This window comes from Erithacus rubecula (assembly GCF_903797595.1).
Source record: "Erithacus rubecula genome assembly, chromosome: 18".
NCBI lineage: Eukaryota > Metazoa > Chordata > Aves > Passeriformes > Muscicapidae > Erithacus > Erithacus rubecula.
Genome location: NC_136670.1, coordinates 11,094,755 through 11,107,521, shown reverse-complemented (window position 1 = coordinate 11,107,521; position 12,767 = coordinate 11,094,755). Strand labels below are relative to the sequence as shown.

General features: G+C 42.5%; 1 protein-coding gene across 1 annotated transcript; it reads left to right on the top strand.

Annotated features, from left to right (window-relative positions):
• The first annotated feature begins 508 nt into the window (after positions 1–508).
• CDH26 (cadherin 26) lies at positions 509–9,050 on the top strand. Its single transcript, XM_079321768.1, has 15 exons — positions 509–583; positions 669–791; positions 1,167–1,328; positions 2,240–2,387; positions 3,013–3,179; positions 3,343–3,471; positions 4,562–4,747; positions 4,960–5,222; positions 5,332–5,474; positions 5,703–5,936; positions 6,429–6,659; positions 7,205–7,329; positions 7,738–7,812; positions 8,083–8,166; positions 8,799–9,050. The coding sequence occupies exons 2-15, from the start codon at positions 672–674 to the stop codon at positions 8,997–8,999; spliced, it is 2,268 nt and encodes a 755-aa protein (XP_079177894.1). The 5' UTR covers positions 509–583; positions 669–671; the 3' UTR covers positions 9,000–9,050.
• The last annotated feature ends 3,717 nt before the right edge of the window (positions 9,051–12,767 follow it).

The following is a 12,767-nucleotide window of genomic DNA, read 5'->3' as shown; positions in this document are numbered from 1 at the left end:
TTCATCTGAGTTAGAGATTTTGGTCCAGTGATCACCTCCTGGTAAATCAGTTGTGTTTGGAACACTTCAAGTCACACCACAGACCCCTGAGACTCTGAAATTCTCCCCAGGCTTAATTCTTTTTTGCAAAAATCAGTTTATGTCCTGTCAATAGCAGACAAATTCTAAAGGAGCACTGGACACGGAGAGACAGGGGCCAATATTTAAAAACTGGAGATACTTGATTTAGGAAAAGCCACAGAGGTGATACCAAAGACTGGTGTCTGCATGGACACAGCATTTTTGTGAGGTCTGGCATCACCTGACCAAAGGAATTGCTCTCACAGCTCTCATGGCATTCATTTGGAATGAGATGGATGATATTTGTGGAGTTAAGGGTTACCTACAATTCAATACAATACTGTCAAAACTGGATCAATATGTGAGGGCAAATTCCTCCTAGAAAACACATCAAGATTTTCTAGTGACCCTCACTTGTCACAATCACTTTTCTTTTTTTCACAAGGTTACTGCTGCTGACAGTTTTTCTCATGAAATTGAAAATTTCAGTTTAAGACAAGCCATCAGCAGGAAGAGTATTCAGGTGTGTAGTCAAAATGATATAATAATAGATACACAACAGCTAACAGTGCAAACTGTGACACTAAACCCTGTTTTTTATCCAATAGGGGATGGGTTCTTATCAGTCAGACAGTCTGCAACCTCTGAGGAGAACAAAAAGGGCCTGGATTATCACCACCATTGATGTTCAAGAGGAGGACAAAGGTCCATTCCCCAAATATGCTGGAAAGGTACAAATCACCTTGTAGGAAAAGTGCTGCCTGAAGCTCAGCAAGGCATTCATCATCTCAGGTTGCAGAGGGCAAAATGTGTGCATTAAAAAGCAACTTTAAAAAAACTTCTTTATCCAAACTTGTCTAATTTCCACAGAGATGGGTAGAAGTGTGAGGTGGGAGTGATTTACTGGTCCTTCCTGTGGGAAGCTGCAAGGACACTCAGGGAAAGCAGAAAGTGGTGCTGCAGATAGGGATCTGGGGTTGGCTGAGACCAGGAGAAGCCCCATCTGCAAAGAGGAGAGGGGCAGAAGGAGAATTGATCTAAATTATTTTTATTTCTGTTCTATCTTCCCTGCTCTCATTGCACTGTCCTACTTCTCTCTTCACCAGCTGTTCAATAACAGATCATTCAATACATCACTGAAGTATTTGATCAGTGGGCCTGGGGTGGATGAGGCTCCAGAGGTTGGGCTGTTCTCCATAGAAGATGCTGCCAATGGAGACGTGTACGTGCATCGCACCATCGACAGGGAGAGGACCCCAGTGTTCCAGGTAACACACAGGACACTTCCAGCTGTCTGCCAGGGGAGATTGTCCTCTCATGGCCAAATGCATCACAGAAAGAGGCACACCTATAATAAATGAGTATTTCCATGACTTCCTTTTCTTATCTGGCACCTGTAAACAACTGTTAAATTGATTGTCTCAGCAGAGGCTGATTAACTTCCACATCACTATTCCTTTTAAATCTCTGCATGCTTTTCTGTCTTCCTTCTGGGATGACCCCTGATCATAACCTAAAAACTTAAAAGGTTGTCCTGAAATTCAAACTCTATTACAGCTCTAGTGGCCAGAACACTGAGTTGCAAACACAGTCTCCTAATCAGGAGGATGCAAGCAGACAGTCATGTCTTACAAAAACTGGGTAATCCTGGAGGAGCTGCAAAGCTCTATTACTGCAGCTTTACATGAAAGGAAACATATGTTTCTTTTTAAAAAGCAGAAAAGTGTTCACAAGCAGGAAGTGCAATGAAAGAAATGTGATAACAAGTTTATGAATGAAATATGGGAGTGTGGGTTTGTTTTCCTCCTGAAAAAAAAAATTCAGTTGTGGTCGCCTTATGTTTATTCTGTAGCGATTTCTGTTTGGGTCTCTGTGAATTAACTGTACCCAAATTATGGTTTTCCATGGGGTTTTCTTTGCAACATCTTGTCTCTTAGGCAGCCCTTTCAAGTAATTAATTTCCAGTAAAAACCTTTTTTTTACTTTTAAAAATGTTGTTTGAGGTCCAGGATGATCATTATGAATGTACTACTTTCGTAAGGTGAAATAATGACTTAACCATGTGATTGAAAGCCAAATTTGACTGAAGCAACTTCAAAATGAAGGGTTTTTTGTTCCATTCTGATATTTAAATGATGCTTCTCAGTTCATTCTGATGTCTGTGTTGCTATTCATTTAGATTCGTTTTGATGTTGAGAGCAGAAAATCTGGTGAGCTGTTGGACAGCCCTCTATTTTTCAGGATAAAAGTTAAAGATATCAATGACAATGCACCTGAGTTTTCCATGGAAGAATATGGCACTACAATAAGAGAGAACCATAGTAAAGGTGAGTGCCACCCCAGCTGGGTGTGGATGGTTTGTGTATGATTTCCCTTCCTAATCTCTTCTTTATATCCCTTTTCTACTAAGTATGTTCCTCTTTCCACCTTTTACTTAACACTCTTGAGTTTAGGGACATTTTCCTGGTTTTTTTTGTTTCAACCTCTTGTCTGATTAACCTCAATGTACACTGGAATATCATTGGTGACATTCTGGAATAATTTCAGAGATGTTTCTTCTGAACTACAAGCCAAGACTGTAGCACTCTGATCTCAGCTGTGGATCTGGAAGCTGCACATGCACCCTGCTTCACAGAAGGTGGTCAGAAACACAAAGACTTAGTCTGGGTGTGTGCAGATGTGGTGTCAACTCCTCAGGGGCTAGCATGAGAAAATAGTACATGTTTTTGATGTAATAAATCCAGGAGTGAGGTAATTCTGTAGCGTAACAGTTCTTCAGGCAGATTTGCCACTATTTGAAATAGTGGCCAGAGTGTGCAGGGATAACCATGGCCACAGGAGAAGTTGTAAGTTTTCTTAGTAGTTATGTGTTTAAGAGCCTGCAGACAGGCCTGAGAACTCCACACTGAGACTAAGCACTCCCATTAATACCTCATTAATTCTTCATCCTAGATGAGCCAGTTATCCAAGTCACAGCCCAGGACAAAGATGAGGAGGGCACTGTGAACTCCCAGGTGTCCTATTCTATCAGTGTGCAAATGCCCTCTCCAGATGGACTCACATTTAACATTGATCCAACCACAGGATCAATATTTCTGTCAGGATGCCTGGATTATAAGGTGATGTATCTTTAGCATCTTCTCATTATTAATACATGATCCATGTTCATTACTCAGTTACAGGTACAAGGGGGAGGAGAGTCTCACATCCAGCTGTGGCTGGCAAAATGTGGGAACTGCTTCTCAGCTAAGTTTTGGGAACTTCCTTGTTTCTGTTTTTCAGACTGCCAAGTCTTTCTACCTTCTGGTTAAAGCCAGTGACCATGGAAGTCCCCAGCTGTCATCTACTGCAACAGTGACTGTGGCTGTTGAAGATGCAAACAACCACCTCCCTGTGTTTACTGGTGATAATGTAAGGGAAAACATTATTTCCTCAGTTTCTAAGTGAAGTTCAGTCCTTCCAACTGCTAAATGCACTCAGCAGTGGAAATGGGAACCCTCAGACCCTTGCAGAATCAGGGCAAAACTTGTGCAAATGAGATTTATCAGATGAAATATCTTAAAGAGCTAAACTTGGTTAATTTTCTGTGTACATCACCAGGAGGTTTTTGTGTCACTGGAAGCATAAGGAAGTTGACAGATCCTATTCTGACATCTGATCCTATTCTGGGCAGCTGAGGTGCTGATTGCCCAGAGAAGTGATGAATGTTCCACTCCCTGAACCACCTGGTCTCGTGAGAGGTGTCCCTGCCCATGGCAAGGGGTGGAACTAGGTGACCTTTAGGGTCCCTTACAACCAAAACCATTTTATGATTACAATCTGCTTTTTATTTTACAATCCACCTAAATAAACCACCTGAGCCAAACCCAGCACAAGTATTCAGAGTGCTGAGTCATGTCAGGTATGGGTCTATGTAAATATTTGAGGTTATGAAGAGCAGCAGGAGATACAATAGGGTTGTAATAGTGTGTACAAAGTCACCTACAAAAACAAACACCTTCACCCGTGCCTCCTACCTGGTGTTTGAAAGACTTGAGGGAATAATGTTATATCACTTGCAAAAATGGGTTTACACAAGAGGCCTGTGCTTTGTCATCAACTTCTATCCAGTAAAATTCCAACCCTTCTCACAGCCATGATTTGTTCCCTCTCTCTGAGTATCATCCTTATTGCACTTTTAAAAGTTATGATGCGAGGTCAGGGCTGTTTGTATATCAGAAAGCAAGAATCTGAATTTTCAGTTCTCAACCAGTGGCCCATTTATTATAAGAAATAAAGACAAATATTATTGCTACCTCATCGCTCCTTAGGTGATTTAATTGGCATTTCTCAGTCTATGGAGTGCTAGTAGGTAAGCTGGTGGCTACACTGCACCATCAAAAACTTAAGCCACTGTGAAATTATATGATAGATAGATAGATAGATAGATAGATAGATAGATAGATAGATAGATAGATAGATAGATAGATGTCACCCTTATTTCCTTCCTTTTCCTTCCCAGTACCATCTGCAGATTTCAGCAGGAGAGGAACATCCAGCTGTGCTACGGCTCCAAGTGGAAGACAGAGACTCTCCCAACACTCCAGCATGGAGAGCAAAATACAAAATAACAAAGGGCAATGAGAAGGAGCAGTTCAGCATTGAGACAGATCCAGGCACAAATGAAGGCATTCTGAGTGTTATCAAGGTGAGGAGATAATAGCAACAGATAAGCTGAGTGTGGCAATGTGGCACATGGCCTGTGGTTGAGTCAGCTGAGCTGGGTGAGCTCAGGTCACTTGTGTTTCAGGTAAACAGGTGTGACTGCCAAAACAAAGGTCATAATTGCTGATTAACTGCTAATAAACTGCAAAAAAAGGCATAACTGCTACTTACACTGCTTTTGTCTGGGATTTTCAGCCTCTCAGCTATGAAGGTGACCATGAGATGACACTTGCCATTTCTGTAGCAAATGAAGAACCATTCTTCTGGTGTAAAAATGGCATTGTGACAATCTCTGATTTGGAATCCACAAACACAGCTGTGAACATCAAGGTCTTACAAAGTGCTCCAAAGTTTCATCCTCCTGTACTTACTGTCCAAAAGGAAGATTCAATGAAGCCTGGGAGGGTGTTTCGAAAGTATCCAGCCACATATCCAGATAATGTGCCACATAAGATAAAGTAAGTGGTGATGTTCCAGCTCTTGGGATAAGAAATAGCTTGGGAATATAAAGAGGTTTGCAGGTATCATTAAAAATTATAACTTGTAATTTTTCCCTTTCTTTTTCAGGTATGAACTAGCCCATGACCCAGATGGTTGGCTGACTGTGGATGAGACCTCTGGTGTTCTTACTGTGGTAAAAGAATTTGATCAAGAATCCCCCTCCTTGAACAACAGCCTGTACACCATTATTGTTCATGCTACTGATCATGGTAAGCATCCAGCCAGAAAATATTCAAGCAGTTTGGACTGTGAAATGAAGTGCATGTTGAACATGAAAAGATAGCAAGACTAAAGATCCAAGTGATGAATGGATAATAAAACACCTTAATGTTTATAACCTGTGACTGGTAGGATAAACCAGACAGATCTTGTCACTGGACTGGCATTTATCAATGCCCACTTGTGAGTGTTTTTGTGTTTCTTTTGTTCTTGCCCAGGCAAGCCACCACAGACTGGCACTGGCACCATCCTGCTTTACTTGTCTGACATTAATGATCATATGCCAGCGTTGGTGGCTCCTGATTTAGATGTGTGTGACAAAAAAGAAGGGACACCTCTCGTTATAGAAGCCCAGCCTGCTCTGGCCCATTCACATTCAGGGCCATTTACATTTGAGCTGGCTGAGGACTCTGAAGATGTGAAGAATAACTGGACATTAGGAAGGAACTTTGGTGAGTTCTTCCTTCTGTGCCCTTCCTGAGTTCATTGACAGTTTTGGGCCCTCTTACCTGTTTGGTTTGTTACTGATGAGTCTCAGTGAGACAAATGATGGGAAAGAAGAGCCTTCAAAATATGAAGTTATGGCAATTTGTGAAAAGTGACATTGCTCTTCCTCTCTGCTGAGGACAGGACCAGCAGCATTGTGCTCAAACTGAAAAAGGGGGATAAGACTGCTGAGGAATCACTTCTTCACTTGATTAACTACTTAAGAAATGCCAGAGGTTATCAGGGAGCTGTGCCAGAGTGCAGCCAGGCTGGGAGAGATCTCTGCCTTGGACACTTAGTGAGGTAATAAAGTGGGATGTAATTTAGTCCTATTTACTATAGGCTGGAAAATTATATATGAAATTGGGGTGCAAAGGAGTTTCCTTTATTGACACAAAGGACTGTAAAATATTCAACTTCTTTCTGTGAGTCTTGAAATGAATCAATTGTCTTTTTAGGGCAGTCAGTTGAACTTCTGATGTTGAGAAGCCTCCCCCAAGACAGCTACTTGGTGCCCATCATTATTCAGGACAAGCAAGGATTTTCCACCAGGCAGAACCAGCACATCAGGCTCTGCTTTTGCCCAGATGGACACACATGTTCATCATATGCACCAGTTCTACAAGCAGCAGTGGGACTTGGAAGTGGTGCCATTGTGATAATACTGATGGCTTTCTTATTTCTACTGGGTAAGCAACCTCCCAAGCTAAACATGCAGGTTCTCTGTCATCTGAGCTCTGGGTCTCGTTGAAATTGCAGCTCTTGAGCTCAAATCTACTAAAATCCTCTAGAGAATGACTGGCAAATGTAATAATTAAGCTAAACTCTAGTACAGCATAGCGAGTATTTTTATTTGCATTGAATACAATTGAATACTTGACTTTTTGACATTTTCTGTGTCCTGGCAAACTGAAAGTAATGAAATTGTCCCATGGAGGTTAAATTGTTCTAGAGCTGATTCCTCTGTACAAGCTCATGTTGGTTGATGTTGGAGAGAAGGACTGCTGATTCCTTATTTGAAGAAAAATTTATAGATTATCTGAGCACTGTTCCTTTGGTTACCTGTGCATGATCTATTCTGCCTGATCAGTCTCACCACTCCAACCAAAAATTCCATCTGCACAGCAGCAGGATTCCCACGGGATCTCCTTTGGAAGTGGGCTGGGAGCTTCTCCCCCTGCTGTGTTGAGCCAATTCCCAGTGCCCATTTCACCTTTCCCTTTCTCCTTTACAGTCTCCAGCATTGTGCTTTGCCACTGTTACAGGCCAGGGGCTAAAATCAAAGCCATTGCTCTACACCAGGAAGGTGAACAGACTTTAATCAACTACAATGAAGAGAGCAAAAGTTCTTTTTCTGAGGTGAGTGTAACAGCACATATCCACACTACCCCACCAGTGCTGTGTGGCTGAATGTGCTACTGATCATCTTTTTAATTATGTTTCTTCTGGTTTTGGTACTGAGTAAAATTTGCCACTAACCTGTCTGGGGAGCTGTGCTCTGCATGGGCTGGATAATGCCACTCTGGTGACAGACTGCTACCATTCCTACCCTTTTTCAGTCTCAGCAGGGCCTTGGCAGGTGCCTCCTCCTGCTGATGAATCTGACAGGTGAGGATGCACAGCATCTCCTGTCACTCTCCTCCACACACATCCTGGGGTGTGCAACAAGGGAGTAAAGGAGAGTGGAAAATGGAATAGTCTGCAGGGGTGTGATCCTTCACACTTAGTTCAGTTCCTTATTAACACCATCCCTCTCCCTGTGTGCAGGCTGGGCTGGATATTACACGTGGTGTTACTCCAACAACCGTGTCCACAGAGGTTGGAAAAGAAGCAATTTCTGAGGTGACTGCATGGTTCTTGATGAAAATGTCCTTTTTTATACCAAGGGAAGTGGTATGCCAAGAATTAGATCTGGTGTTAATAACAGTGAGAAGAATAATGTAATATCATTCAATTAGAAAATAACTGTCACTTGTTGGAGTAACTGGAGAAGGCAGCACAGAAGAAATAGATGTAACAGAAAGAAAAAATAAATAAAGTTATTTGTAAGTAAAAGCGATGTCAAAGAATGGCTTTATGCTGGTCACACCTGAGACAGTGTCTGTCTTCCAGAATCACTGTTTCACTGGTTACAAGACATCCCAAGCCAGACACCTGGATTGCTTCCTGCAGACAGTGGACAGAACACTGGCTCAGGTAAGAAATGAGCATTGAAATCCTCCTGTGACAGGGTTTGTAAGTACAAGAGAAAGGGTTTGCAAAACTGGCCAGCTGCTCTGGCTCCAGCTGCTCTGAGCCCTCATCTCAAGCACTGCAACTGAAAGCAAGATATATTTGATGAGAAAACATTCAAGACTTGGTTGACAATACCTCTGTTTCCTTGACTGAATTGTCCTTCAGGTTGGAGAAATGGGGCTAAAATGCTTTCTGTGCCTGAGCAAGGTTAAAGTTTTGTCACCTGGTCTTGCACTTCTGGGCTGTCAGGGAAATTCAGATTCCTCTTGCCTTGCCCTATCTGACCTTGCATGTTTGCAGTCCTGTCCTTTGCTCTCCTTGGTTGGACTTCAGGCCCCACCAGTCAAGATCACTTGCCAGCTCTCTGGTCCAGGACAGATCCAATGGCCTTTCTTGCCCCATTTGTACCCTGAGGAAAGTACAAACTCTGAAACTTATGCAATTAAAACTTCCTCTAGAACTTTTCCTTGTCAGACAAAGACTCATATTCTTCTCTGTAAATTTCCCTAATTTTGATGCTATAATTTCCTTTAATTTTCAGAAGTGTAGTTGGAGCTTTTGTGCTGACTTGCATTGTTTCTTCCCTTCTTTAGAAAGTGTATTACCAAAGCACTCTGGAAGATTATGGGGACATCTGTGAACCTCGCAGATACACTGAGGAAGGAGAAGTTCCTGAATTAGAGCCCAGCAACTCCCCCTGCTCCATCTCCATTGGCAGTGAGGACTTGCCTGATGATTTTTTGAACACTCTGGGACCAATGTTTTCTGCTCTGGAAGAGATCTGTCAGAAGTGATCTCCATCATTCAGTTAATGTCAGAAATCTGTGACTATGGTGCTGCAATGTCTTCTGGCAGGAACAGTGAAAATTTCAGAAAAAAAAAATCTGTTCTTGAAGGCACTGCAGTGTTTGTACCTGGCCTTTCACTGTTCCTGCCTGTTTCATGTGGGCAGCCAAAAACCTGGTGTGTCTCAAGGTCCACTGTGCAGAGGTGATGGCAGGATTTTGGCATATTTGTGCAAACTGATACAAATAGAAGATCTGATATTAAGGATTCTCAATTCAGTATGCAAAGGGAAAAAAAAAAAAAAAACCAACCTAAATCAACTGGGCCTGAAATTACAGGCAGAGTTCCATATGGAGATAAGTCAGTTTTGAAGAGAGAAGGCAGTTATCTGCTAGACCAGTGTATAGTCCTTTCTCCAGTAAGTGGCCTCTTTAAACCCAAGATTAAGTTTAGTACAGTGCCATATTTTATATCCATTATGTATTATAATGAAACATGAATGGCAAAGTTCACTTCTCCTCTGTGAACCTCCCAAAGTTCACACCCCTGGGACAGCTCTGCCCCATCCCTCCTTTATCAGGAAAGGCACTTTTGGTGCTCGTGTGTGTGCTGGCATCTGCTGGCTGTTGGTATCATGGCACTGCTGTAAATAATACTTAAATGCTAAGAAACTGTTGTCAGATGAGGTTATTCCTCACAAGGAAATAATTTCCTGCTCTAAATTAGCCACAAGTGCCTCTGAGGGAAAAACTCGTGGATTTCCTCAAGCACTGCTGATACAACAGATGAAATGATAAAAAAGGGATGGTATTCCCTATCAGGAAACCACAGGTGTGTAACTTTTAAATTTTGAGGTTTGGATGTGCCTGACTGCGTGTGATTAACCTCTGCTCAGTTATGGCATAAAGGCTGTTGGTCTTACAATACAGAAATGAGGGAAGAACAGCTCAGGAGATTGTGTTCTGCCATTTGGCAAGTTATACATGCAGGAAATGTTGGAATTAGTTACAAATCTTATTCCCATTCTATTATAATTTTGTGCTGAAAGAAAAATGCTTTGCCTAAGGCAAGCACTAAGTCTGGGAGCTAACTGTTTTTGTGTTTCAAAGTTTACTTAAACAATAAATTATGCTTTTGCTTGGATATTATTAACTAATAATTCAAGGCTGGGAACTTCAGTCAAGTGTGATAAAAGAATTTGGTTGAGTGGCAGCCACATTCTCCTAAATGCCAGCAGCAAGGTCTGTTTACACAATAAATCACTGCTGTGATAAACTGTCCTTAACTTATAACTCCAGATGGAAGACTTCAAGTCAGGCCAGTGATTTAGCAACACTGCTAATACCTGAGGTGACATTTTTATTGCAGGTGATAACCATATTGGTAAGATTGTGATGTATTTTACTCTTCTGAAAATTACACAAGGCTGAGAATAATCATGGAAGTGTTCTGTGTGTTTATTGCTTGTGTAAACTCATGTTGGGTTTGGAGCACACCCTGCCTGCAGTCACCCCAACACGAGATGTGATCAGACCCACACTTGTAAATGTTGGTGAAGTTCTCTCTTGCACAGGAGAAAAAAAAAAAAAAAACAAACCAACTTTTAATGAAACCCTATTGTTGGGAAATGAAAGCATTCCCTGGAGGTTCTCAGTTGCATACCCTGTGCCCACACAGGTGGTAACATTCAGAATTTCAGCTTTTTCAGGGATTTGAAGACTCACACACACTGAGCTAATACAGCTTCCCAGCACCCTTGTGAGATAAAGATGCAATCACCTTAAAGAGCAGAAATTCAGCCTGAAGGAGCTGCTTGGTTGACCACAGTCATAGAGAGCTGTGACAAACTAAGGAGTGGCACTTATCAATGGTGCTGAACGAGTATCTTGCCTTTCACCAGCAATGTTGACCTTTGCAGCAGCATTTAGCCCATTCCTTTTGAGCAGAGCTGAGGGAAATGTGCTCTGCTGCCTTCATATCAGACCAGTACAAAACCTCTGCAGTCTGGGAGCAAACAGTGATGGAAACAGCAAATAATTAAAACCTTCATTTTATAGATAAGGGACAGATGCACAGCAATTCTAAGTCAGCTCCTGTAATCAAAAAGAGACTTTTAGAATTGATCTAGATGTTCAGAATCCCTTTTTGTCACTGTAATAACTGAAATATCATTATATTCATAATTCCCACCAAGTCCTGTCATTTATGCAACTGCCTGGCCAAAAATATTCCTCTTTTTTCTCATTAAGCATTTGCAATCAGCAATTTGATGATGTGACACTTGAACTCCTATTAATGATCTCTGAATGCTTTTATGTTGGAATGACAAAACATGGTACAAACACCCAAATAACCACTCAAACTGCTGAAAGATGTCATGAATCTTGTTCCCAATACAGGGACAAGAAATCTGTCATACATCAGCTGGGGGGATCTGGAACACAGCAAAACTCCAGCCCTCAATCTGGGTTGTAGGTATGTGTGGCAGTTCCATATGACAATTATTTCTCTCTCCATCTGTGCATTACGTTTGAGTTGACATTTTTCCTCAAAGGGGAGTGAAGAAAACCTAATTTAGATTATTAATCTCCCATTGTTTCAAAAACTAGAAACTTCTGCTTGAGACATCAGTAAATTTTAGAGGAGTTTGGCAGAAGGGAGGCCCAGGCTGGTGAGAAACAGCTTCACTTACAAATTACTACAATCAAAAAGGTTTGTTTAGAGCTTTCATGAGGAACAGTGATTACTAAGAAGGGAAAATGAGGCATTTTGCAGCAATCACACTTTTAAGGCACTATTGCAGACCAGTGAATGGCTCTGGACCATGTGAGGGAACACCAGGAGACAAACCCAGAGGGAAGAGCTGGAGGGAGCAGGTTTAGTGGCACAGCTCACACTGGATATTGCCATGGTACCCCAAGCTGCTCACAGCTGGGGCTCACAGCTGCTGCTGCCCCATCTCCAGGGGCTGAGAGGGAGAATCACCAGGCTCCTGTCACTGAGGGAGCTTCCAGAGGTTCACCTGAGGCTGATGCTCTGTCCCTGCCAGGCACACACCCTCCCTGCAGTGCCTCACAGCACACCTGGCTGTGGATTTGACCTCTAGCACAGGCAGGTGCCACATTTCTGCCCCTCTGTCTGTGCTTCCCATCCCCAAGGCAGGCAGAGAGCTCGAGCAGTGCCCCTAGAGCAGCCCCAAGTGCTCTCTGTGCACACCCAGCTGGGTGCCACCCATGCCCTCAGCCCAGCCTCGTCTCATTCCCACTGGCACAGAACCTCTGGCTGGTTCAGGGCATGTTTTAAACAAAATACCTCCATGGCTTGCTGTTTTCCCACTGCTGTAGTGTTTCAATTACCTGTTCACAGTGAGAGGTCTAATCAGGACTCCTGTGAACCCCCATTACTTCTGGCCCCTGCTGTGCCCAAGCCAGTGGGAGTCCCAGCAGCACAAATGTTTATCTCCTCACAATCTTCATCTCTGTCTTTGTTTAGCCTCGTTTATAAAGATCTTACTTGAAAGCAAATGACACACAATCAGTAAAGGGGAAATTAATCATGCTGGAACCAAAGTTCTGACACTGAGTGTTAAAGGAAACAAGAGACACTGATCACAGGCTGGTGCTACAGAGAGGGGATGTCAGCACGTCAGTGAGAAAGGCTTTTTGTCTCAGACAGAAAGCTTTTCCCTGGCTGCTATTTCCTCTACTCTGCCGAGCAATGGGATCCCCTGGGATCTCTGGGCTGCCACAGAAGGAGTATGAGTTTTAATCAAATCT

Coding starts and splice junctions, on each gene's coding strand:
- CDH26 (XM_079321768.1), top strand. CDS start 672: ATGGGTTCTTATCAGTCAGACAGTCTGCAACCTCTGAGGAGAACAAAA. Junction 2,388..3,012: donor AAGAGAGAACCATAGTAAAG/GTGAGTGCCACC, acceptor TCTTCATCCTAG/ATGAGCCAGTTATCCAAGTC. Junction 6,660..7,204: donor GGCTTTCTTATTTCTACTGG/GTAAGCAACCTC, acceptor TCTCCTTTACAG/TCTCCAGCATTGTGCTTTGC.